Source organism: Dreissena polymorpha, chromosome 6 (assembly GCF_020536995.1).
Source record: "Dreissena polymorpha isolate Duluth1 chromosome 6, UMN_Dpol_1.0, whole genome shotgun sequence".
Taxonomy (NCBI): Eukaryota; Metazoa; Mollusca; class Bivalvia; order Myida; family Dreissenidae; genus Dreissena; species Dreissena polymorpha.
The window spans coordinates 40,879,975-40,907,541 of record NC_068360.1 but is presented as its reverse complement, the minus strand read 5'-3'; the positions used below and the strand labels follow the sequence as shown (position 1 = coordinate 40,907,541).

General features: G+C 35.1%; 1 protein-coding gene across 4 annotated transcripts in view; it reads right to left on the bottom strand.

Moving 5' to 3' along the window:
- Positions 1-27,567, bottom strand: part of LOC127834954 (protein ECT2-like) — a 58,749-nt gene that overhangs the window by 12,681 nt on the left and 18,501 nt on the right. For 2 of the 4 annotated variants that reach the window (XR_008028293.1, XM_052361097.1), the window contains exons 6-20: positions 21,486-21,587; positions 17,872-17,971; positions 16,913-17,025; positions 14,990-15,052; positions 14,061-14,283; positions 12,856-12,909; positions 12,225-12,325; positions 11,598-11,786; positions 8,401-8,511; positions 5,972-6,068; positions 4,535-4,616; positions 3,988-4,066; positions 2,106-2,225; positions 1,273-1,416; positions 110-256 (exon numbers count right to left, since the gene is read on the bottom strand). Coding sequence is in view for 3 of the 4 variants with exons in the window: in XM_052361097.1 (XP_052217057.1) it covers positions 110-256; positions 1,273-1,416; positions 2,106-2,225; positions 3,988-4,066; positions 4,535-4,616; positions 5,972-6,068; positions 8,401-8,511; positions 11,598-11,786; positions 12,225-12,325; positions 12,856-12,909; positions 14,061-14,283; positions 14,990-15,052; positions 16,913-17,025; positions 17,872-17,971; positions 21,486-21,587 (1,725 nt within the window). In the remaining variant the exon portion in view is untranslated. Of the gene's footprint in view, positions 1-109; positions 257-1,272; positions 1,417-2,105; positions 2,226-3,987; positions 4,067-4,534; positions 4,617-5,971; positions 6,069-8,400; positions 8,512-11,597; positions 11,787-12,224; positions 12,326-12,855; positions 12,910-14,060; positions 14,284-14,989; positions 15,053-16,912; positions 17,026-17,871; positions 17,972-21,485; positions 21,588-23,615; positions 23,950-27,567 lie in introns of those variants that run through there. The other 2 variants (XM_052361099.1, XM_052361098.1) reach the window with 2 other exon arrangements.

Here is a 27,567-nt window from a genome sequence, read left to right as displayed (position 1 = left end):
ATAATCAATAGTGTAACTGTTATTTTCAATGTTTCAAACAGTTAACTACCAGTTTCAAAATTTTCAAATAAATAAAAAAGAACGCAAGCATAAAAGAAGCCCAGCTTACATAGTCAGTGCGACACACAGTGTTTGCTATGGACTTGGCCACAGATGTTATCAAGGTGCTCTTGGACACATCCTCCGAGTCCATCATGAAGGAGTAGAACTTGTCCTTCATGTCTTCTGTGTTCTTCACTATCAGGCCGAAGGCATCCTAGAAACACGTTAGAAATGGTTATGACGAATATAAGGTTAGTTTAAACCTATTTATTTTAGCTCCATTGCATCAAAATCTTAAGTCTATTTCAAATGCTCTCAAATCTGTTTCCTGGGTAGAACCAGTACTTTTTGTGTCTTTGGGGGATATCTAAAGAGGACTCCCGAAGTGGGGATCTAAATCTGTGACTTCCTGGTTGCTAGGCGGCCACCAAATCCACTATGCCACAGCAACAAATATAAGTAATGATTAGATTTTTAGTTTAATTTGGGTACACATTTATTATGATAATGTTTTAAGAGGAATATGTTCCTCTATGTTCAAAAAACAAGAAGTTAAGCCACTCTTTTATCTACCTATCTGCAATACAAATCCTACAAAACAGTTTGCCATTGTTCATTTTAGCCCATGAATATTCAACAAAAAACACCATCTTTGGATCGTACTCAAACACTTGATCTTTTATCCAATGTTTGTTTGCTATCTGTTTTGGACCTTTCAACATCGCACACACACCTTTTAGAGAACGAGCGTATGTCTGAAATTCAGACCGATCTAAAAATCTACCTGGCTGTTAGAGAATGCTCTGAAACTTACAGTGGATGGATTCTGTTAGTAAACTGTCATATTCCACACACAAAGATCACACTGAAAAATCAATAAATACTCGGGACATAGTCTTGCACAACTTTCAGTTCATCCAAGTTCTGCTTTCAGATTAGATATGCATTGAGAAAAGTTGTGTTTTTCATTCATGAAAAGGTCTTACTGGTCAGAAAATACATGTTATAACATCAGATTTGTATCACTGGTCCTTCTTTTGGGAAACTTGCTCTTCCTTTCAACATTTCAATTGTCAATACGCACAAATATGAAGATTTTTTTCTCTCCCCTGTTTGAAACCAAGAAAATGTTTAAACTTGGCCTAAATAAAAACAGGATCTGAGCAAACCCTGCATAGAATTTCCAAGTTCATGGCTATTATTCTCGCCCTAATTTCTAGGGATGTATACCTTGCAGTCCTTGGCCTCCAGGATATCTAGGACTTTCTTGACACACTGCAGGGGCAGGAACTCCAGGTGTTTGTAGCCCTTCTGGGGTGTCTTTGAGGCTGCAGGGCTCTTAGAATGTAGCACTTTTGTTCTGCGTTTGCATATCTAGAACCAACAGGCATCTAGTTGAGTCTTCAGGAATTGTTCAAGATTTGCTAAAGATTCTTGTTTTACTTTTTTAATTTGAGTCATATGTTGGCCTAAAATCGGCTTAAATACAAATGCAAGATTAGTCTTAGTTAAACAAAATTGTCCTACCAAATCTAAGCAATTTAGAGTTCTAAGGATACTTAACAGTATACTAAACCAGAAACCAACAACAATTGTTTGAATTAATATAAAAGTTGAACTTTAAATTAGATCTGACTTATCTCTTCTGTTTGTTCTAAAAGTTTGTGCTATGATTTTATAGTTGAATGCAGAACTGATTAAAATGACATAAAAATGTTGAGCACTTACACAAGTTAACAGTCAATACTTGATATTTATTATAAGAGCCTTGCTCTGTGAAATGAGGGTCTCATTCCTGAGCAAAAAGGGGGGTTTAATGCATGTGCATTTATTGTCATCTTATATTAGCTTGAGCAGTCCCCACACCCTAATCAGGGACGAAACTTTCCGCTTTTTGGATTTTTTTGTTTCAAGGAGGTAACTACAAAACCAAAATCTAGTCTAGGCCGATAGCATCATCCCTGATTAGTCTGCGCAGACAGCTGGGATGACACTTTACGCACATGCATTAAGCCCCATTTTCCCATAGCGAGGTTCATATTTATGACTATAATTAATCTTACCACAATACAGTCAGAGAAGAGAAAGAGAGATAGAGGCGCTCCTCGATCAGACAGGACATCAGACAGCTCAATGACGTCCATACGAGACACAAAGTTACGATGTGATGACAGAAGGGTTGCCTGGAACATTGACAAGAGCCTGTGCTCTAATACATTGACTTATTGGTCGGCAGGGTTGCTAAAAGTCTAAACGGACTGTAAAATGATAACGGGCTTGTTAAAATCAGTTACTAAGAACTAAAAAACTTGTCCAGCGTTTAAATAGCCACAGGCTACCACTGGTGTTAATTTCCATTACAGAATGTTCTATATGAAGAATATGTAGATAGAGCCAATTAATTCCAAGTTTGACTGGAAACTAAAGTAATTCTTGAATATTGCAATTTTAAGAATATAGTCTAAGAATAGTTAGGTGAATATTTGCCCAGGTTTCCTTAGCTTCTCAGATTCATATAGCCAATCATTGCAACATTTTCTTGGGCGTATACAGTCAATCTCGTGGATGCGACCACTTGTATTAAGCGACATTTGTCTTATGTGACCATTTTGAAATCCCACGGAGCTTTTTCGCTATATAATGATATTGTATTAAGCGACTTTTGTCTTACGCGACCAGCGACCGCTGATTTTTTTGTATTTTGATGTCCGAATCTTGAATTAAGCGACCACTAGGAGGTAAAAGTGGTTAATCTATTGATCTTTCAGGGACAAATCCGTGTTAATTGTTTATCTAAGCTGATAAGATGTACTGTTACACCTCTGCTTTGTTTTCACACCAACCATTATGATTATGCTTTGTCTCGTTGACCGGTTCTGACCGGTATTGTTGTAGACTGCGTATCAATTTATTGAGTTGAATAATAGAGGAACGTATTACGCACAGTCAACAGCTTAAATAGTTTACTATGTGGAACGTTAAGAGACAACGCCGATTTTTCTCGAGTATAGATAACAGGTGCAGAAACAATGCACTGTACGCGACAAACATTTCCTGAGAAGTGCGGAAAATAAACTTTTAATCGGCAACATCTGTCGAAATCCGTACATTACCAATTTGTAATTATGCTAATTAGTAGATATTTGTTAGTCAATCACATTGTTATTTACTTAATAAATTTTCCAATCAGGTCTGTTTGTTTGTTTTCAAGTGACGTGTTTTAATTTTTCCAGCTCATGTATCATAATCGAGTCAGATTTCCTTAAGCATACATGTAGAAATTAAAATTAGAATTTAAAATTATCGTTGAACGAGAAAATTCGGGTTTTGGAATTGTCAAAAAGTAAAAGTGCACGTAAAATCGCAGATGAGTTTGGAGTCGGTAAAACTCAAATTCAGAACATTCTTAAGTGTAAAGCCGAGGTGCTTGAAGAAGAGTAAAATAATGTGTCAGGTGAAAAAAAACGCAAAAAATATTTCCTTGTCTATGTTGTTTTTGCAAATAAATATTTACACACAATTCCTTTATAATAAATGATAATTTATAATAAGTGAAAAAATAAAACACATAAGTAAAATATTGTTTACGTATTGTGTTTATATTCATTTTACCGGTATTATAAGTTAAAATCATTGTTGACAAAAGAGATTATCCTTCTTTTAGATTAAAATTGAGGGTAAGCATTCTTCCAGAATGGCCTTTTTTATTCAAAGACCATTTTATTAAGAGACCAATTTTGATTTCTCCCTTGAGTGGTCTCTTAATACAAGATTGACTGTATTAAGTTGTAATATAAAGTGAGGTAAATTTAAGTAAATACAGAGAAAGAACACAATGATAGAAAAACCAAGGACTGGACTCAGGTAAAAATAAGAGGAAATACATAGCCTTGACTTAATCATTAACACAAATCATAATGTAAGCTATAAATTAAGGGAACATACCGGACAGTTTTCAATGTCTTTCATGATATCAAACATGACCACTTGACTTTCTGTTCTTCTCTTGTCCTCATTGATATGTCTGAAAGTGTAATAGTAATGTTACATGATATGTTTTCGATTTTGGTGAAAAGAACAACTTACCATTTCTGTCAATTAATTTCACTGACAAAATTTTTAATCATAAATTCAATAAGATAATTCTTCTCTTTCTATGTGGGTTATATGTGGGCTGGAACTTTCACATTTACTACTTTTATGTCATTGGATTTGTGGAAATTGATGCATGGCAAAATATGAGACATCAAACCTCCTTGTAAAAACTTGGAATAGAAATAGCAGTTGTACATAAAAATACATGTTTTCAAGCCTTGCACACTATTTTAATTTCAAAATGTTAACATCAAATTCAATTCAAAGAAGACATTAAAGTTATAATAATTTTCTATTTACTATATTACTTAAGAATGAAGTCTTTTTTTCATATAAAAGAACTGTTTTAAGTGTTAAATAAAACCTCAGAACATAACTTTGCAACAAATGTACTTACGTCATAACTTCCTTTAAAACATTATTGGCTTTTTCTAACTCCACATAATCTGGATTGGATTTTGGAGTATGTTTTAAAATATCTGAAAATAAAAACACATCATTATAATAACAACAAACGAATTAGTTGAATCTAAATCACCACCAAAAATAATATTTTGTGAAAGATGTACAGACAGACAGACAACAGCAATTCTATATCCCTCCTCATTTGGCAGGGGATAGAAAAAGAAAAAGAAACAAATCGACATATATGCAAGTATTTCAACTAACTTTTTTTTCATTGAAAAAAAATGCACATTGTTTCCATCAACACCAACAACTCAACAAGAACTAGAGATGTGAAACAGACACTGATGCCCCCCCCCCAACACATCTTTGGAAACAGACAAAACTGTTATATATTCTACAGTGGACAAAAAGACAAAGGGCCATAATGCAGCCAAAACTGGTCTCATTTAGATCATTCAATTGTGAAGTTTAACCCTCTACCACTTAGATACGTATTTTGATGCATTTGTAGTCCCTTAGAAAGTTACATTTAATAAGCAACATCTACCCAGAAGTTAAAGAAGAGTTTTAGGCACAAGCTTCCGTATGTACCCGCCGGTACTGATAGACAAGTGCAATGCTTATTGCCTCCCACTTGTTAGGGGCATAAAAAACTGAAATTGTTCATCAAAGAAAAATATAATTATTTGGTGTTTAATACAAAGTTCTTTAACAGGAAAGACAAACAATTTGTTGTTTAAGTGTTATTGTTAACTTCAAAGATTCTTAACACATAAGTTAACCCTTTCTCACTCAGAAGCAAAGTAAATGGCTATATGCAACCAGCATAAAATCAGAACAGCCTACAAGCAACTCTGGTCTGTTCAGGTTTTATGCTGTTTTCTGCTCATCAGTATCTCAGGGCTAGAAATAAAGCCTTTAAAACTTGAATAATTTATCAAACGTTTTTAAGTTTAATTTGATTTTCTAATGGAATATAAATGGGTCAAAGTGTGCAACTGAGTGTCAAAGCTTTAAAACCTGAATAATTAAAGCCGCATAAATACTCAAAATCAACGAATATTTTGTATAATAAAATTAACACATTATAGCAATAACCAAAATTTCAACGCTAGATGTGGCATGGTAACATGGATTTAATTAGATACAAAATGCTCATTTTTATTTTTTGTGTCAAAATATATTCCATGTGAATCTTCTGCGATGATGTCCGAACATTTACGAGGAAACGCGAGATTGGCTTCAGGCAGCGTCGGAAGCTGGACATAGTTCTCATGAGATGCACGAAGCCAATCTCCCGTTCGCTAGTAAATGTTGGGATATTGTAGTGGAAATTTACATGGAATATATTGTCACACAAAAATAAAAACCAGCATTTTGAATCTCGTTAAATCTATCCATATCTGGGGTAGAGTTAAATTCTCACCATTTAAAAGCAGGGTAATACTGGGGAGCCTCTGTACAGGCCGTATCAACAACTCTGTCAATGTCTGCCTGCCACACTCAGGCTTGGTCTGACACACCTGGCAGTACAGCACATTTCAAAGTTTACAAATCCAATGTACTGTTTTGTGTTTTACACAGAACAAAGTATTTTAATGTAGAAACAATATCTGTATGAAATAATCTTACGAAATTTCTATCTTATTGTGAATTATTTTGTGGAAAAAAAGCACACAAGCTCCAAAAAAACAAAACACAAGAGAATTCAGTGCATAGTTATAAAAGTCCAAATATCTTCACAATAATTTACGTGATTTAATAAATAATTACTGTATTAAAGTTCATTAATGTTTCTCTGGTGTTAGATATATCAGTGATTTGTTTTTTTTCCGTGCAATGATATTCTTTTTTTTATTGCTATGGCTTATAATTTTGCCAAAATCTCCACTTTGACTTTTTTAAATGTTATCAATCATCAGAAAAAACATTTAATAACAAGAGTGCCAAACTGTCACAAGATATGCCCGTTCAAAGGTTTTGGACACCATGCTCAATGCTTGAAATGCACTTAGTGACCTCGAGACATTGTTATTGACCCGACATGACCCATATTTGAACTTTACCTAGATATCATTTAGATGTAACATCTGACTAAATTTGGTGAAGATCAGATGAAAACTACTTCAATTAGAGAGCGGACACCATGCTTAATCCTTGAAATGCACGAAGTGACCCAGTGACCTAGTTTTTGACCCAGCATGACCCATATTCGAACTTGACCTAGATATTGTCTAGACACAACTTCTGACCAAGTTTGGTGAAGATCGGATGAAAACTTTTTGAATTAGAGAGCAGACACTGCTGTGGACGCCGCCCACTGCAGGTGAAACTATAATACGTCGCGTTTTTAAAAACGGGCGTATAAAAAGACAATTGTAAGTTTTGGTATACGATACAATTTTACCCGATTGTGATAAAACTAAATAAATGTTTTCATTTGTGCCTGCACTAATTGTGAAAATATTAATTTCTCTGATCACTTAATTTAAAAAACAAACAAAAATTATATACCGTAAAAACGCAGTCATAAGTCTACCCGGCTCATAAGTCGGGGGTATACTTTGGTACCAAAATTGGAGATTTTGAGTATGTTAGCTTCATAAGTCGAGTCAGAAATTTTCTGTTTACGAATTTCATAAACGGACGCCATTTTAAATATACATGAAGTTGCGGTAGTATTCTATACATTGCACATGACGTCACTGTGGAACTGTTGAACGTAGGCAAAGCCAACACATGTATTCTAAATTTCGTTTAATATATTCAATACGATTTATTGTGGAAATGGAAAATAATATTTTTCAATATAGACAAGCAAAGCATAATCAACCACAAAGAAATCTTCAAACAATACGATCTTATACCAAACTCACGATCAGCAGCACTGTTGTTCTTTAAATTCTCCGCAAATTCTATCACGCGTATTTTAAATGCACTGTCATAAGCCTGGCGTTTGCGTTTGCCAGGCATTTTCAAAGATTTATCGTAAGTCCAGTTGTGTTTTTGTTTATCTAATTAATAAATGGTTGCACTCAATAATCCACGCTAGTAATTATCCACTAACTATTTTCCGCTTTTAATCCGATGAAACAATATTATCACTGTAATCCAATCTTTGTACTTTTAATCTGACTGTCAAAACAATTGATTAGTGTCTCGGTAAAACGTGTTTTTATAACAATGATTGACATACCCAAGAGACCGCTAACTCCACCTTTTTCTCTGAAACAGTTTCAAAGGCGGAGCTATACACGTGCTCAAGCATAATGGGACGATTGCAAGCGAGTTGTAAACACGCGATTGGTTAAGCATATCGCTTCTCTAAACAAAGGAATCCAATTTTATCGGCGAGAAAGGTGTTCTTTATGGCTTCTTGACAGGAAACGGCTTTCCTTTGATGACGTCAAACTGTCGATTCACACATATTGCGAATTTTCGCGATACTTTAAATGATGTCCTTGATTCTTTGTTTACATGAACAGTAAAAAAACAACACCTGCTTACATGAAGACTTTGGATTAAATTATCAAAATAAAAACAAGAGCAATTGCTAAATGTGATTATATTTATTGGTAAGTATCAGTAAAAATACGACGTTTTGTTAGTCGTAAATCAACGTTTTTTTTTAAATACAACAACAACAACTATTGCCGCGGGGATCAATACTTCATCGAATTTCATTATTTTTTTCATGGAATTTCATTATTTTTTTCATGGACCACCTCATAAGTCGATACCGGTTTTTTAATCAAATTTTGGAGGTAAAAAATCTCGACTTATGACTGCGTTTTTACGGTATGTCTAGAACATAACAAATGTACATCACTGAAGACATAGATATTGCTTGCTTACCTTTAAAAAGGCATGAAACCTGGGGTTGGATTTATCACATTTTTGTATCCTCTCTTTTGTGTCCTCGAAAAAGTTAACAAATGGTGGGTATGCTTTCACCAATGCCTCTGCCTGCAAGAGCAAAATGATTACCAGTTAAAACAATGAAAGAAAACTTAAAGAAAAAATAGAACTGACCAGTTCCAAAACCGTACAATGCTCGGATCCATAGGTAATTGGGGACAGGTCCAGCATCCATTTGTTTATTATGTTTATTATGCCCCCCTTCGAAGAAGAGGGGGTATATTGCTTTGCTCATGTCGGTCTGTCGGTCCGTCCACCAGGTGGTTGTCAGACGATAACTCAAGAACGCTTGGGCCTAGGATCATGAAACTTCATAGGTACATTGATCATGACTCGCAGATGACCCCTATTGATTTTGAGGTCACTAGGTCAAAGGTCAAGGTCACGGTGACCAGAAATAGTAAAATGGTTTTTGAATGATAACTCAAGAACGCATACGCCTAGGATCATGAAACTTCATGGGTAGATTGATCATGACTTGCAGATGACCCCTATTGATTTTGAGGTCACTAGGTCAAAGGTCAAGGTCACGGTGACCCGAAATAGTAAAATGGTTTCAGGATGATAACTCAAGAACGCATACGCCTAGGATCATGAAACTTCATGGGTAGATTGATCATGACTCGCAGATGACCCCTATTGATTTTGAGGTCACTAGGTCAAAGGTCAAGGTCACGGTGACTCGAAATAGAAAAATGATTTTCGGATGATAACTCAAGAACGCTTTTGCCAAGGATCATGACACTTCATAGGTACATTGATCATGACCTGCAGATGACCCCTATTGATTTTCAGGTCACTAGGTCAAAGGTCAAGGTCACAGTGACAAAAATCGTTTTCACACAATGGCTGCCACTACAACGGACAGCCCATATGGGGGGCATGCATGTTTTATTTTACAAATATTTTTCACTTTTATTAAAAATAAGGACTATATCAAATGATTGAAGTACCTGGAGATTGTTTAACTAAGGCTTAGCAGTTCTAAGACTCGCCAATTTTAATGTTATATTGTATAAATTGGAGCAATTTTATAGTTTCTTGGAATATATTGAATAAATTACACCAAACTTTTTTAACATACATGAATACAGTGATGATCCTGAAATTAATTTAAACAAGAGATTTGTTTGTCAGAAACACAATGCCCCCTATTGCGCCGCTTTGAAGCCATATATTTGACCTTTGACCTTGAAGGATGACCTTGACCTTTCACCACTCAAAATGTGCAGCTCTATGAGATACACATGCATGCCAAATATCAAGTTGCTATATTCAATAATGCAAAAGTTATAGCAAAACTTTAACCAAGGTTAAAGTTTTGGGACACACACAATGACAGACAGACAGACAGACAGACAGACAGACAGACAGACAGACAGACAGACAGACAGACAGACAGACAGACAGACAGACAGACAGGCCAATCCCGGGGCATAAAAACAAGGGGGAGTGAGAGGGGGGTATAATGTGGGGTGTGGTAATTTATTAGATGTTTAAAAAAAAAAAAAATTTTTTTTGGGGGGGGGGGGGGGAGTATGGGTGGGGGTGAGAGGGGGTATAATGTGGGGTGTGGTAATTTATGAGATGATGTTTAAAAAAATAAATATTTTTTTTGGGGGGGGGTGAGGTTGGGGGGGGGGGGGGGGAAGGGATTCTGGTAGGGGCGTGGGGTATTGTTTGGTTGGAATCCATTGTGGTATTCAGGTAAGTGTTGTTTTGTCAAAGTAACAATAAAATGTGATCATAAATAAAAAAGCAAAATGTTCAATTATCTAAGTGTAAAAGGGGCCATAATTATGTCAAAATGCTTGATACAGTGGTCTGCTCTTGTTTATAGGTTGGGGTCATGTTGGTAAACAAGTATGCAACATATAAAAGCAATATGTCAAAGGATATAGGAAATATGGGGGGTAGTACGCAAACTTTAACATAGATTTATCAATAATATGCATATTCTAAGTATAAAAGGGGCAATAATTATGACAAAGTGCTTGATAGAGTTGTCTTCTCTTGTTTATAGGTTGGGGTGATGTTGGTTAACAAGTATGCAAAATATAAAAGCAATATGTCAAGGGACAATGAAAATAAATGGGGTAGTACGAAAACTTTAACATTGGCTGCATATTCTAAGTGGAAAAGGGGCCATAATTATGACAAAATGCTTGATAGAGTTGTCTGCTCTTGTTTATAGGTTGGGGTCATGTTGGTAAACAAGTATGCAAAATATGAAAGCAATATGTGAAGGGAGAAAGAAAATATTTGGGGTAGCACGAAAACTTTAACATTTGCAAACAGACGCTAACGCTAACGCAGACGCCGGGGTGAGTAGGATAGCTCCACTATATATATTTCATATATAATAGTCGAGCTAAAAATGTGCATACTTTTTAGTAAGAAGATTTGGGTTCATTTTTTTCACAATGCCATAAATACATCCAATGCAGAATGCTACATCACAACACAAAGTGAAAGTAGTAAGATTACAAAAGGTACAGGGTGCTGCTTGAAGGGGCATTTTGGAAAGATCACCAGTGGGATCCAGGTTTCTAACAATGTCCTTAAATTTCCCAGAATTTCTTACTCCGATATTTGTACATCAAGTTTTTATGGACAAGCTTCACTTCTCCAATATTCTAAACCATGTCTTGCATTTATATGACCCTCACACTTTTTGTGTAGGAAAGTCCTGAGCAGCAACAGAGGGTGGGAGTCGAAAAAAAGATAAGGGCACAGGCACAGCAGCAACCCGCTGCTAGAATATTGCTCTAGAACTTACCCTAACCAGTGTTTTTTTTCAATCTTTGGAGTGGAAAAAGGGACCCTTTGGAGTGGAAAAAATCGCCTTGATGACAAAAATTGGGGAATGGTGGTGTTTTTTGTTTGTCTTATGAATTCTTGAAAATTATAATTAATGTTGTCAATATTATACTTACTAAGGTTCAACTTATAATGCTGAATAGAGTGTTAAACTTAATATTGCAAATTATTAAAACCATTTTTCATTTTTATTTTTTGAAAACCTTATAATGGGAATTTTACGCAAATTTAGGAATAATACATAATTTTTTTAATTGGGAACCCGGCAAAACTTGCCCCAAAACTCCACTGCTAACTACCTATATTGCACTCACATTCTTGCTGATAACAGTCCCCACCGGTTTCTCCTCGCTCCACGTCTCCACCATTTTTTCGAGCTCCTCCCGTATCGAGAGGTGGATGTTGTAGATGGGAGGAATGTTGCCAAAGATCAGCTTCACGTCGGGTGCAGCCAGGATGGCCCCGCTGTACTGGTCCTGCTTCTCAATCTGGGCCTTGAATGTCTGTGGGAAAACAGAATTGTGCAGCGTGTATGGTTAATTGGGCCTCGTTCTGAGCAAACTGGGCTTAATGCATGTGCGTTAAAAGTGTTGTCCCAGATCCTGTGCACAAGCTATTCAGGGACAACACTTAAAGTTTTGGGACAGACACACACATACAATGACAGACAGACAGACAGACAGACAGACAGACAGACAGACAGACAGACAGACAGACAGACAGACAGACAGACAGACAGACAGACAGACAGACAGACAGACAGACAGACAGACAGACAGACAGGCAAAAAACAATATACCCCCTGATAATTCGATCTGGGGGCATAAAAAGCATTGATACAAGTCCAATTGAGTAAAATGGAAAACATTCAGTTAAATTAAATCTTTTATCTAAATATCTGTTTTTAAGGAGACAAAAAGAACTCACACTCTTCTACGTACATTTAATAGCGTATGTAGTATGCCCACATAGTTCCTCTCAGTCTGCAGGAACTCCTTGACCACCTGTAACCTTGGCGTGACCTTCACTTGCTCCTTGTCATCTGAACAACAACATGAGTGTGAATATTACATATAAATTTGAAGCTACCTACTTAACCAGTAGCTGTATAATCGATCCACAAGCTATTAATTATAATTTACCTACAGAAATAGAATGTAACTGTATACATATTGATGATTAGCTATTAATTTTAATTTACATACAGATATAGCATTTTATTTTACATGTACATACAAACCTGCATGTTACCTGCAAAGAAGCTGACTGACTGTTAAATAGCTACATATTTTCTCTGGTAATAAGTATGGTCAATGGTTGGACTATTAAAGGAGAACAATTTAACCTCTGCAAAAATTGGTGATTCCAGTGTAAACTGGACTTAAAAATTAGTCAAATATACTAATATACTTATAAATATATAATACACCATTTAAAGGAAATCAGATTTGATTATAATGCAGTAAGGATTGAAATATCCATGCAAACAGAAAATCAACTTCGAACAACTCACACAATACACTAAGAAAAGAAACGCAGTATAAAACAAAGACAACTAAAATGTTTCCATACTGTCTGCTGAGTCCAAAGGCATACTACATGGTGTTGTAGGGGAGTTGATGGTTTCTATATGCAAGAAATAATTTGCTAAGAATGTTTTTTCAAAACATTGAGGAACGAGTTCACCCTTTACCACGTAGATGTGTATTTGTAGTCCCTTAGAAAAATATATTGAATTAAAGACCTTTCTTACTAGATTCAAGTTTTTAAGGCTTCATTTCCAACCCCTAGATACTGATGAGCAGCAAACAAAAATAAAACCTGAACAGACAGCGAGTTACTTGCAGGCTGTTCTGGTTTAATGATGTTTGCACATAGCCATTTTCACTTTACTTCTGAGTGGGAAAGGGTTAAACACAATTCTTTATAGCCATGCTATATCATTTTGCTACCCTCTAATATCTGAAAAGTGGGGGATGCTTAAAGCATTGAAGAAAAGGTTAGGATTTTATTATGATAATATTGTTGATGCTTTGTGACATGTCGGAACTTTTACAAAAGAAGTCAAAGCAATCAAGGCCAGTTTGCACCAACCTATCGTTAAACTTAAGAATAAAAGATAGACTTAGAACCAAGAAAATGCCTCCAGTGTTTGTATATATACAGGCTACTACTGGCCATATTGTCATTAACAAAACGTTCTACAAAAAGAATGATTTACAGAGAGTATGTTAATGTCAAGTTTGACTCAAGCAAATCTTCAATATTACAATTTAAAGAATATTCTTGATTTCATAGACTTAAGTCTAAGAATTGTTTGGTGAATACAAGCCCATATATAATTTCAACCACTTACTGATATTGATATCAGAGATGTAAGGGGTGTTGGAAGCGTCGAAGAAGGAGTAAGAACTGATAATACCATCCATTCATGTAATTAAAATATAACTTTTACAAAAGGAGTCAAAGCAATCAGATATTGTTTCCGTTAACTTACTGATGTTGATATCGGAGATATCTGGGGTGTTGGGAGCTTCGACGAAGGAGTAAGAACGGATAATACCATCCAGTCATGTAATAAAAATATAACTTTTATAAAAGGAGTCAAAACAATCAGATATTGTTTCTGTAACTTACTGATATTGATATTGTAGATGTCAGGGGTATTGGAAGCGTCGACTAAGGAGTAAGAACTGATAATACTATCCAGTCATTTGATACAAATATAACTTTAACAAAAGGAGTCAAAGCAATCAGATATTGTTTCCGTAACTTACTGATGTTGATATCTGAGATATCTGGGGTGTTGGAAGCATCGAGGAAGGAATTAGGGCTGATAATCCCATCGATGCTTCCCGAGCGTCGCTTGTTGTACAGCGGTGACTCCAGCTCATCATCTGACACCAGCTGAGCGATATTCTCTTTCAGCCGCTTGCGCTTCCGAGTCTTTGATCCGGCCATAGTTGACACGGGCGTGAACAGATTCTGAACTGCTTCTCCCTGTGATTGAAAGAGGATGATAGTTGATTTTGGTGGAATAAAGATTTTAGTTTAAGCCTACTTTTTTTTAGCTTGATTGCATTGAAAGGCAAAGGCTTATTGAGATACTAAGACTCTTTTATCTGGCCATGGTCAACCTGGGTGTGAACAGATTTTGAACAGATTCTCCATGGGGTAGAGGATATGGTGTCCGCCTAGCGGTCGGGAGGTCACGGGTTCCATTGCCCACTGTGGCAGCGTTCTTTTAATATCCCCCATAGACACCAAGTATGGGATCTAGTCCCAGGATATCAATATTAATAGTTAAATTTATATTTGTTTTTTAATTATTAATTCTTGATTGCATTGAGAGCCAATGGCTTATTAAGGCACTCTAAGAGCCTTTTCTCTTGAAAGATGAATTATCTGTTGCTGTTGACGGAAATCTATAGAATGTTCCCTGCATGAGGCTAGTGATCGGGACCTCCTGTCAGCTAGGCACAAACCATACCCACAATACTAAATTGACCTTCTTCAGTATCAAATTAAATTCGCCAGCATCAAATTTAATAAAAGTCTGATCACATTTTTTAAAATCCAGGAGCAGAATAAAAATGTTTTAACTTTTACTGCTTTAAAGAAAAGAGTTGGTAATTTACATTTATTTCCTTATAAGCTAATGAAAAGCATTGATTTATCTGAAAAACATTATCACAAATTAATCTACCTTTTGGAATGTATAAAACTTCTCTGCTGCCCTTGCTTCCATTTGTATGCATGCCCAAAACCACTGAAAAAAACAAGCATCATTAAAGCTTCAATTACTAGTAACAAAATCATTAACAACCGAATTGAGCAAGCAAACATTTTAGTGTGAGACAAGCAATTCTGAAAGCCTTTCATAAAATCAAACTATTGTTCTTGTGTTTTTAGTAACTCATGGATAGACACTCGTCTGATGGTTTGGGACAACCTAACATTTTATCCTGACATGCTAAAATGGGAAACTGTGTCTGTAATTTAACATTATATTATTATTATAAATTAACACACATACATTTTGCTGAATTTTCTTTGTAAAATATCTAATCACATTCAAACAGAAGCTTTGACAAAGCTCAATGAGTTCAGCATATCAAACCATGTAAACCTCACTGCTGGCAAGGGAGATAATGCTAAAGATGAATTAAAAAACTATTATTTCCCATTAATTGTACTTAAGAAAACTTCACACTTTTCATTTGTTTCACATCAGTAATTAAAGGTGTCATGTGGCTTAAATTATCTGACCAACTTTGTTTAAGGTCAAGTAATTCAATTTATCCCATCATCTGACGTGCATTGTCGAAATAAACCACTGTGGAATAAATTTTCCTTTATTTCAGCAGTGCTGAAATATAGCTGTCACGCGCGGCGAAGAATGTTCATATTACTCGGAATCAACTATAAAGTAATCATTTTTAGTAAAATCGAATCAGATTCAACAAAACAAACAATTTAATACCAAGATGAAATATAGTTTTAACACATAATGCAACTCAAAAAGCAAATAAACATTATTTACAAATATTAAGTTCGCGTACTCGTGACGTCATTATTAACACGTCATACGACACAATGCATGTTGTTTCACGCTAAAGATGCAGTTGTTTAGTGTCTCTTTTTTTTTCATTATTTCTTAAAAATCGGGGACGTAGAGGTATGATAAACGAAAAAACAGGTTGGTTACTGATCTTTTTGTAATGTATTAGGCTCGACACGATTAAAATAATGAAACAATGTTTGCTTAAAATATCTTTGGGATTCCGTCTAGTTCGATTTTCCTATTCTATGTTTAAAGAAATAATTTACGACTAAGAAAATTGATGGGATAAATCGAATACTAGGTCGGTGCCGAATAAAGCAAAGTTTATCTTGCTCGGCACGAAAATCTGAACCACTCGCCAAGGCTCGTGGTTAAGATTTTCTAAGCCTCGCAAAATAAACTTTGCTTTATTCGGCACCGACCGAGTATTCTCTATTAGTGATGTAAAATGAGCCTGGCACTGGGAAAACAGGGCTTAATGCATGTGCATAAAGTTTTGTCCCAGATTAGCCTGTGCAGTCCGAAAAGGTTATTCAGGAATGCCATTTCAATGTTGATGGTATTTTGGTAAGTCTCTTCCTAGCAAAAAAACAACAAACAAACAAAAAACAAGCAGAAATTGTTGTTCCTGATTATACTGAGCGGACTGCACACATCTGGGAAGACACTTTAAGTAGGTGCATTAAGCCCCAATTTCCCAGAGCAAGGCTCATATAAAATTTTGTGACAATATTTCATTGGCTGTGGCACACTTGAGAGTCTACAGGTACAGGCGGATGCTAAAAAAGGCAGCCATAAAAACTAGACCAGTCTGCAGATATTCTATATTTAAGAAATATGATAAATCCAAGGAATTTCTTGGTCTAACAATTACACCGGTAATTAAGCTTTAAAAATACAAATAGTGTTGTTGTTGCCATATAATATTTGCATAACTAGATTAAATTTTAGACATATTTTCAAACATCTTATGCAATAACTAGTCCAGTAGCGAAGCAGGGAGAAACAAAAAGGAGCTAGCCACAGCACCCTTAACCCTTATTTCTGTAAGAATTCTTCTCTCACCTCTCCCTTGACGACATGTTTCGGAAGGCTTATATTGTCAGGCAGGTCTTTCAGAGCCTCGTCCACTATCAGATGGCTGCATTCCTTGTCACCAACATTGGCAAACGTGCCACCTGAAGTGAATGTAGCCTCAAGAGCAAATGGTTACTAAAATCTCTAATTGGCTATTAAATTAAAATAACAAATTTGGCTACTGAAATTTCTGAAAAGTATTTCCTTATAAAGTTCACACTTTCTGAGGTAATTTTCTAAATAACAAGCATTTTGACTACTTATATGTAAGCTTGGCCATTCACATCTGAAAAGACAGATCTTGTCACACTATGTTTATTATACCGGTTCTTCCACCCTAGATTGTTTTTTTTTTCCATTATTCTAATTTATATTTCGGTACGACATGTTTAATGTATACTTAAACATTTTTACTTCAAAAGGTTTTTGGTTAACCGGTTAATAACCGGTTATTGCAAAAGGTTAACTGGTTTATGCTATTTGTAACCTCTTGCATCCAAGTGTATTGCTCCTCCATACAATATGTTATCTTCATCTTTAATTTTTCCTTTCAGATCACTAATAAATGGTTAATTGCACTGTTTTCTCAGCATCTGAGTATTGATCACCAAACCCTCCAAAAATGGTCGCTGCAATGGGACCCCAGAAGAGTGCCAATAAACAGGGGTATGATACAAGATAACAGTGGCTTAAACGAGGCCTTTAACCCTGTACCACTCGTTTTGACCTGTTTGAAGTCCCTTAGAAAAATCAAATTAAATGTAAGACTTTTCTTAACATTCAAGGTTTATAGGATTCACTTCAAACCCTTAGATACTGATGAGCAGCAAACAGCATAAAACCTGAACACACTCCGAGTTACTCGCAGGCTGTTCTGGTTTAATGCAGGTTGAAGATAGCCACTTTCACTTAGCTTCTGAGGAGGCAAGGGATACAAGATGACGCACCATTTTCTATAGTGATTTCCTCCATATGGTTCTGTTCTTCATGGGAGAATCCAAGAAAGCTGAGGCATCTCTTGTAGAATGGAGGAACCTTGTACTTCATCTGAACACATACAAAACAAATTGGTTGTGCAAGTACACCATAATCTACCTATCAAGTAAACCAAGACTTGTAAAAACCCTTCAAAATACAATATATACATGTAGGTTGACAAATATTGACACTTACAAAACAAATTGGGTTTGCAAGTATGTCATAATCTACCTATCAAGTAAACCAAGACTTGTAAAAACCCTTCAAAATACAATATATACATGTAGGTTGCCAAATATTGACACATACAAAACAAATTTGGTTTGCAAGTATTGTATAATCTACCTATCAAGTAAACCAAGAGTTGTAAAAACCCTTCAAAATACAATAATAATATGTAAATAAGGTAAGTCATGGCCTCTGGAGTGGTAACAAGATTTTTTTTCAGATTTGACATTGTGACCTAGTTTTTCAACAAACATGACCCAGATTCAAATTAGACTTGATATCATTTAGATAAACATTCTGACCAAGTTTCATAAAGATTACATGAAAAATGCGACCTCTAGAGTGGTACAAAATATATATAGGTATATATGTATATATGTACAATGTAGGTTGACAAATAATTACACGCAACGCACAACACAAGATATGCAAAAGCATACTTTCAGAAAATCAAGGGGATCCAATAGCAGTATTTCTATGGAAATTTGTCATAAAAATTAGCTTGTAAAAAAAATAACTAAACAGTTTTACAAAAATTGGTGAAGATCCGATGAACAAAATTGTTTTTGATAATCAAAGCATCTTTAAGACTCAGTTAAAATATTTAACCACTCCCCAGTTTCTTGGTCATTTAAGCTCATAATCTTCAGGGCCCTCAATCTGTCAAATCTATGGCCGAAATTCGGCAGCACCCCCCCCCCCCCCCCTGAAAAGTATACTTTTTTCCCCTTTTTGGGGGAAAAATTCCCCCTAAAAAAAAAAAATTAATTATTTTTTATTTTTTATAGATAGATGTCTCATGATTATTATATCTCAATTCTATTTTAATTTAATCTTGTCAAACATACTAAATTATGAAATAAGCAATGAATATAGTGCAAACATGTACAAATGTAATAATTAGATAGTAAGTAAAAAATCCCCCAAAAAAGGGAAACGCCGCGAAAATTCCCCCTGCTATGGGTAGCGACCCGCTTCCCCTAAAATGGATTGAGGGCCCTGATCTTGTTTCAGATAGTATGCTAAAACCTAACACTTAAAATGCCACTTTCAGATTTATCAAGGGCCTTACCTTCACACTTCCTGCAATGGTTTGGCTTGATACAAAACTTAATATTTATTATATTTTAGAACATTTTTGTTGTTAAGTTTGGCAAAGAATCATTCGGTTGAAAACAATTTGCCATTTAAAAATCCTAATAAGTCCAGACCCCTTTTCCCAAAATGGCTAGGAAAACCCTTGCACATTTTAGATCAATCAAGGGTCAGTACAGAAGCAAAACTTTTTTTTATTATTCAGAACATTTTTATTAAATATGCAAAAGAATCATTAACAAGAGTTCCGCGGTCGGAGATGACCGCATTGAAGCCGGATTTTTTATTTAAATGACAGGAAAGTACCTTTCGTGTTTTTGTCAATGCAATACTTAAATTACTGAAATATTGTTCAAAGGTCAAAATGAAATGTAAGTACTTTTCAAGGCATGAGCAAACCTTGTGTTATGTTTTGAATGCATGCATATACATGAACAACAATAACATTTAAGGTCACAAATATGAACTTGAATTGACAATTAGGAAAGTTTGATCTCAATTTTTTTATTAGCAAATTAGTAACATATTGTTTGAAGTTTCCATCAATTTCATTATCAAATGTAAGAAAATAAACTTAGATGAAATAATACTATTTATTGTTTTGCTTTCACATACCTACACAGAAATCCAGACAGCCTTATGATCACTCCAAAAGGTTTCTATCACACCAGTTCTAGCAGATAGATTGGACACATAAATATGATCCAAGCTTGAAATGACCAGTGGTCATCTAAGTGTGCTTGCAAACCTTTACGTCAAGTTTGAGATTCTAGGTCCAAGCATACCAAAGTTATAACAATTTTAACATTGAAGGTCACAGTGACCTTGACCTTCAAATGAATGACATTGAAATGAGCAGTGGTGATCTTCTAGTACTGGCCAACCTTTATGTCAAGTTTCAAGACTCTAGGTACAAGCATACCAAAGTTATAACATGGAATAAGAACTTTAACATTTTTACCTACCAAAGTTATAAGAACTTTAACATTTTTACATTCAAGGTCACAGTGACCTTGACCTTAGAATGAATGACCTTGAAATGACCAGTGGTCATCTAAGTGTGCTTGCAAACCTTCATGTCAAGTTTGAAGACTCTATGTCCAAGCATACCAAAGTTATAACAATTTTAACATTTTAACATTTAAGGTCACAGTGACCTTGACCTTCAAATGAATGACATTGAAATGACCAGTGGTCATCTTCTAGTACTGGCCAATCTTTATTTCAAGTTTGAAGACTCTAGGTACAAGCATACCAAAGTTATAACATGAAATAAGAACTTTAACATTTTTACATTCAAGGTCACAGTGACCTTGACCTTCAAATGAATGACCTTGAAATGTCCAGTGGTTACTTACTAGTTCTGGCCAACCTTCATGTCAAGTTTCAAGACTCTAGGTCCAAGCATACCAAAGTTATAACAACTTTAACATTTTTACATTCAAGGTCACAGTGACCTTGACCTTCAAATGAATGACCTTGAAATGTCCAGTGGTTACTTACTAGTTCTGGCCAACCTTCATGTCAAGTTTCAAGACTCTAGGTCCAAGCATACCAAAGTTATAACAACTTTAACATTTTTATATTGAAGGTCACAGTGACCTTCACCTTCAAATGAATGACCTTGAAATGACCAGTGGTCATCTGTTAATCCTGGCCAACCTTCATGTCAAGTTTGAAGACTCTAGGTCCAAGCATACCAAAGTTATACCATGAAATAAGAACTTTAACATTTTTACATTCAAGGTCACAGTGACCTTGACCTTCAAATGAATGACCTTGAAATGACCAGTGGTTACTAACTAGTTATGGCCAACCTTCATGTCAAGTTTCAAGACTCTAGGTCCAAGCATACCAAAGTTATAACAACTTTAACATTTTTTATATTGAAGGTCACAGTGACCTTGACCTTCAAATGAATGACCTTGAAATGACCAGTGGTCATCTGTTAATCCTGGCCAACCTTCATGTCAAGTTTGAAGACTCTAGGTCCAAGCATACCAAAGTTATACCATGAAATAAGAACTTTAACATTTTCGAGCACGCCGCCACCCCGCCCGCCCGCCCGCCCCCCCCGCCCGCCCGACAACATCAATCTATAAGCCGAGATTTTTTCGAAAAAAATCCGGCTAAAAACTATTTGACCAAGAGGCAGTAACTAGTATGAGGTCAATTTGAGATCAATCAAGGCCCATAACTCAAGCATTATACAGGTGCTATGGCCGATACTGAAATAAGGCCAAGACATTATGTTACGTACCACACATGGATCATCAGCACGGAAATCCACCTTGTCCCGTTCGGTCCAGACCCGTGTCAGCCAATCAGAACTCATTATTGGCTTGTCTAAGCCCACTGCACACTGAAATATAGTGAGTTCATCTTGGATCATTAATATTCAAGTGTTGTTTTTTACCATTTTGGGAATGGGGCCAGGTCCTTTTGGATTGGAAAATGTTGGGTCCTTTTGACTAAAATAGGGAAATTAATGTTTCTGATTGTATGCTTACAAATATCATAAATTTGATAATAAAAGTGATTTCAATATTATATTTTCTAAGGTTCAACTTAGGGCTGGATTTGGAAATGAACGACATGCTTACACTTATTAAAAACAAATATTTACTTTTTTCAATGGGGAATGGCCCCTACAGGACCTAAATTTGAACGAAAACACACCCTGTTTTAGTTTAATTCTTTTTATTTTTACTGGATTGCATTGCGAGTCCTCTTTTCTGGTTCGAACAAGTACTTGGTGTCTATGGGAGAGTTTTTAGAAACTCAGCCACATTGGCGATTGAACCCCTGACCTTGCTAGGCAGATACCATACCACTACAGCATGGCAACCATTTTTTATTATTCGAATATTATACACATATACATAGAGACATTGATTGAAATTAGCACAAAGCATTCAAGGCCTAAAGGTCTTTACATTTTTAAACCAGACTGCTAAAATTTTAGTTTAATATAAAAGGCTTGCAACTTTTTCTTGGTCAAAAGTAATTATATTAGAATTTGGGCTAGCTTGGTCATCTGATTATGTCAATGACTGCAGTTTCTTTCCTATAAATGACAAGCTTACAACAATTTTGGTGTAAATAAACCAATTTTCAATGTTTGTCACATTAAATTACAACAAGGGCTGTTTGTAAATCATGCATGCCCCCCATAAGGGCTGTCAGTTGTAGTGACAGCCATTGTGTGAATATATTTTTTGTCACTGTGACCTTGACCTTTGACCTAGTGACCTGAAAATCAAAAGGGGTCATCTGCCAGTCATGATCAATGTACCAATGAAGTTTCATGATCCTAGGCCTAATTATTCTCGAGTAATCATCAGGAAACCATTTTACTGTTTCGAGTCACTGTGACCTAGACCTTTGACCGAGTGACCTGAAAATTAATAGGGGTCATCTGCCAGTCATGATCAATGTACCTATGAAGTTTCATGATCCTTGGTGTAAGCATTCTTGAGTTATCATCTGGAAACCATTTTACTATTTTGAGTCACTGTGACCTTGACCTTTGACCTAGTGACCTGAAAATAAATAGGGGTCATCTGCCAGTCATGATCAATATTCCTATGAAGTTCCATCATCCTAGGATTAAGCATTCTTGAGTTATCATCCGGAAACCATCTTACTGTTTCAAGTCACTGTGACCTTGACCTTTGACCTAGTGACCTAAAAATCAATAAGGGGTCATCTGCCAGTCATGATCAATGTACCTATGAAGTTTCATGATCCTAGGCCTAAGCATTCTTGAGTTATCATCCGGAAACCATTTTACTATTTTGAGTCACTGTGACCTTGACCTTTGACCTAGTGACCTGAAAATCATTAGGGGTCATCTCCCAGTCATGATCAATGTACTTATTAAGTTTCATGATCCTAGGCCTAAGCATTCTTGAGTTATCATCCGGAAACCATTTTACTATTTCGAGTCACTGTGACCTTGACCTTTGACCTAGTGACCTGAAAATCACTAGGGGTCATCTGACAGTCATGATCAATGTACCTATGAAGTTTCATGATCCTAAGCCTAAGCGTTCTTGAGTTATCATCCGGAAACCATCTGGTGAACGGACCGACCGACCGACCGACATGTGCAAAACAATATACCCCCTCATCTTTGAAGGGGGGCATAAATATAATTAGTTTGTCATTATCATTGTTTATCAACCAATAAACAACTTCTTGTTGTTCTAACCTGGGGTTATTAAACAACCAAACAATTCTTAATTGATTTTTCAACAAACCTTTCTTAACATAATTTTAATAACATATTAAACTATTGCATAACCAATATAATTATAATAAACACTTATAACAAAAATAGTCTCCAAATTTTATTTTAAATGATGTTCTGAATTAATTATATTTTTACCTCCTCCTCTTCCGATATTACTTCCATCTTTTCAATTGTTGATTTTAAACACACAATTCACAACTTAGGTCTACTGAGTATGACTACATTCACTTGACATTCACATCATCTTATAGAAACAGTTTACAAACAGGAAGCAAAATATCCACAGTCAATGTTAACACTGAAAGTTATAAGCTGCCATTTTGCCTTTTTAAAGAGACATTTTGCATATCTATTTTTTGAAGCAAATTAACATTTTTTTACAAACACACACAAGTATGTACATGCATATACAACGTATTTAAACATTTGAACCATACAAAGATGTTTAATGATGTGTATACTGCACACAATCCACATGTAACAACTTAACACACACAATTAAGATAGTATTTCAATCAGTTTTATTTTAGCTTAATAACTTGTACGAAATCTAACATAGACTTAACAACCTCTTCAACAATAATAACAGCATCATAAACTCAGCAAAAGTGATCTAACATTTATCTATAACTAGTAAAAATTATCAATAAGTAGTCAAAAATTATCCTTAAAGTAATCTGTTAAACCGCTATTAAGAACTGCCACTAACCAATAAATTAACAACAAATGCACACAATTATTGTGCAACACCCTGTGACCTGAGAGTCAAACAATGGGCAATCAGTGTAGACAGCTGCTGGGCACAGATTTAAGCCCTCTTGGTGTCACAAACAACACTACAAACTAAAGGAATTAAGATCTACAGCATGTGGCACAGGAAATTATTGCAATTTGGTAATTGTTCTACTGTTGTTGTTAATGTAAAGGGTAAATATTTATGTCCTGTACAATTGACTTCACACAGAAAGCTGATTATTTTAAAGGCATACCTCTAAAAAAATCAAATATAACACAAATAAGGCAAGATTATAGCAGAACATTCATAGAAAACAAGTAACCCTTTGACATTTTAAATCACCATCATCATCATCCCCATTACTATAACCCACCATTATTACAATCATCCATCACCACCACCAATACCAGCGCCCTCACACTACTTTGGGGGAAGGGGTCCGCAGCCCTTAGGAGGCGGAATTTTTGCGGCGTTTCCCTTTTTGGGGGATTTTTTTACTTACTCTCTCATTATTACATTTGTACATGTTTGCACTATATTCATTGCATTTTCATAATGTAGTATATTTGAAAAGATTAAATTGAGATATAATAATCATGAGACACATCTTTCTATTAAAAAAAAAAAAAAAAAAAAAAAAAAATTTTTTTTTTTTTTAGGGGGAATTTTTCCCCCCAAAAGAGGAAAAAAGTATCAAACACCAACATCTTCATTATCATCATCATTTGCCACCACAATCATCATAATCATCATTAACCGAGGCCAATCACCACCGTTATCAACATCATCATTATTCACAGACATCCCCGCCACCCTCAACAGCATCCACCACCATATCATCATCATCATTCATCAATACAAATGGCCCTATGACATCATAATTGCCATCCATCATCCCCCACTACCATCAACAAACCCAGAATCATTGATTACTGCTACCACTTATCACCAGACTATGATAGTATTTGCTGATTGAGGATTTTCCCAGGAAAGGCAAGCCATTTTGACTTAAAATTGTCAAGAGTATAAAATAAATTTCCTAATGACATGGGCAGCTGAGTACAATCATTGTCCTTTTAATTAGTCCACTTGGCATGTACACTTCCTATAAGTCATACCTACTTATGAATATGAAACACTGTGATTCATATCTTGAATAATGAAGATTTCCAATAAAAGGCTGTAAAGTGTAAAGGGTGACTCATCGACCAGTTCAAGTAAACAATTGATATAAAATTATTAGTCTCTAGGAAACATTTTTTTCTTGATTAGTACTCAAGGCTGCTTATGCAATTTTTCTATATGCATTTTTTTTTTAAATTAAAATTTGCAGAATGTGCCAGTTATTCTCAATCTGATATTTCACTGACTAATTAAATCATATTGATTATCCAGGCACTTTTTGGCATACTTCAAGCGTCTGTCTCTTGTTTTTCACCATGGCAGTGGACAATGAAAGTTTCTTGATTGGACTTCAATTTTCAAGCTTTAAATTAAAATCGCATTTACTGTCAGTCCATTCTTCAGGAAAAATAGTATAAACATTTATTTCTACAAAACTCTCAGACAAACCCTACATTATTATTAGCAAAATATTTGCACTTAAAAGTTATAAAGCCATGGATTTTGTAAATCCTTATTTTTATTTTCATGGACCATGAAAACAATCACAGAATCTGCACGATTATAATGAGTTTATTTTAAATCATTTTGTAAATCCTTATTTTTATTTTCATGGACCATGAAAACAATCACAGAATCTGCATGATTATAATGAGTTTATTTTAAATCAGAACTGTATAAATATTATATTTGTTAAATGAGCATGTTATAATGTTAAATTTCAAAATTCAATAAAATATCAAACCCTTTTTCTGGAGGCACTATGCACAACATTTACACTGTCTCCAGACAATGCAGTGGGCAAGGAAGGAGCAAGATTGAGGGGGGGGGAAGACACTTTAACATGTTTAATTGTTCTATCCCTCATAAAAACTACTTCCATTTAAGAATCCCATATCTTATACTCTTATACAATAAATACATCAAGTAAATATAGTGCTGTTTTCTATCTCCTTAAATTGTTTTAACTACTCAAAATTTGCTAAGGATCACTTTTTGTTTTCACATTATCTTCAATTCAATTTAATTTAATTTAAATTGTTATTTTGAAGGTTTTGATATTAGAATGTGTGTTTTTGATTTTATTTTTATGTATTGATTTATCATTGATGCGTGACGCTGGCTGAATCTAGCAAATGGTGAACTTCAATATATGATATGTTGTATGGTCATGACAAGAAGAAATAGTACAAAAAGCTATTATGAACAAGCACTTTAAAAGTACAATCCTCATTGTGAATAACACTTCTATAACTATTGTGAAATACAAAACAATTGCAATACACTGTAATAACTGATGATAATGTGATAAGAAACTTGGAAAAAAAACAGGATAAAACCCTGACATTACATGGGATTTACACTGACAATGTACACATGTTTTCGTAAAGGAGTTATTTCCTCACACTTGACACAAATTTGAACAAGTGCATTTATACTGCAACAATGGCACTGACACATTTGATGGGTAAAAGGCTTACTTATCACAAGCCTTTAATCTGTTTGTTTGTACACATGTCATCAGTAGACTTGGAGAAAGGTATAGTGTAATCTTTAAGTTGGGAGCAATTGAAAACTATAATCTAAGCTCTAAGACCTTATGTCACATTTGAAAGGCTTACACACTTTCTTTTGATAAACAATCACTGACCCATAGTCACAAACCCATTCTTAGAGGAACTTAAGGTACCCAGGTCAAGGTATTCTGATTAAACACTTTCCCAGCTCCCATCCCCATTCCAGCAAGTAAGTAACAAGAATTATCTTTAAAAAAGATATACGGCCTTGATAGTTCAATGAATGAGATCAAGGATAGCGAATGTCTTTTTCTGTGCAGTTCTTAGCTGCATCACACGCAGTACGGGATGTTACGCGGAGTTTTTGCGGCTTATTTTACATTATTACATATTGCTGGTCATAAACCTATAGATACGAAACAGAAAACCAAAAAAGAATGGATGTGAAATTAAAACATATGAGTCAACCGGCAACACGCGAAGTATCTGTATTTATAGGCGCGTTCTTCGAACAAACCTGTTTTAGTGGTTTGTCGGGCATTGCTATTTGATTTGATTATTAACAGTATCAAGAATCATCGCGCTCATGCTTAATACATTAGTCAATATTGTTGAATAATTATTGTTAAATTAATCAAAAATAATATTTATCATTGTATTGTTGAAAACACATTAAGAATCTATTATTGACATACCATAATTATATTTCTGA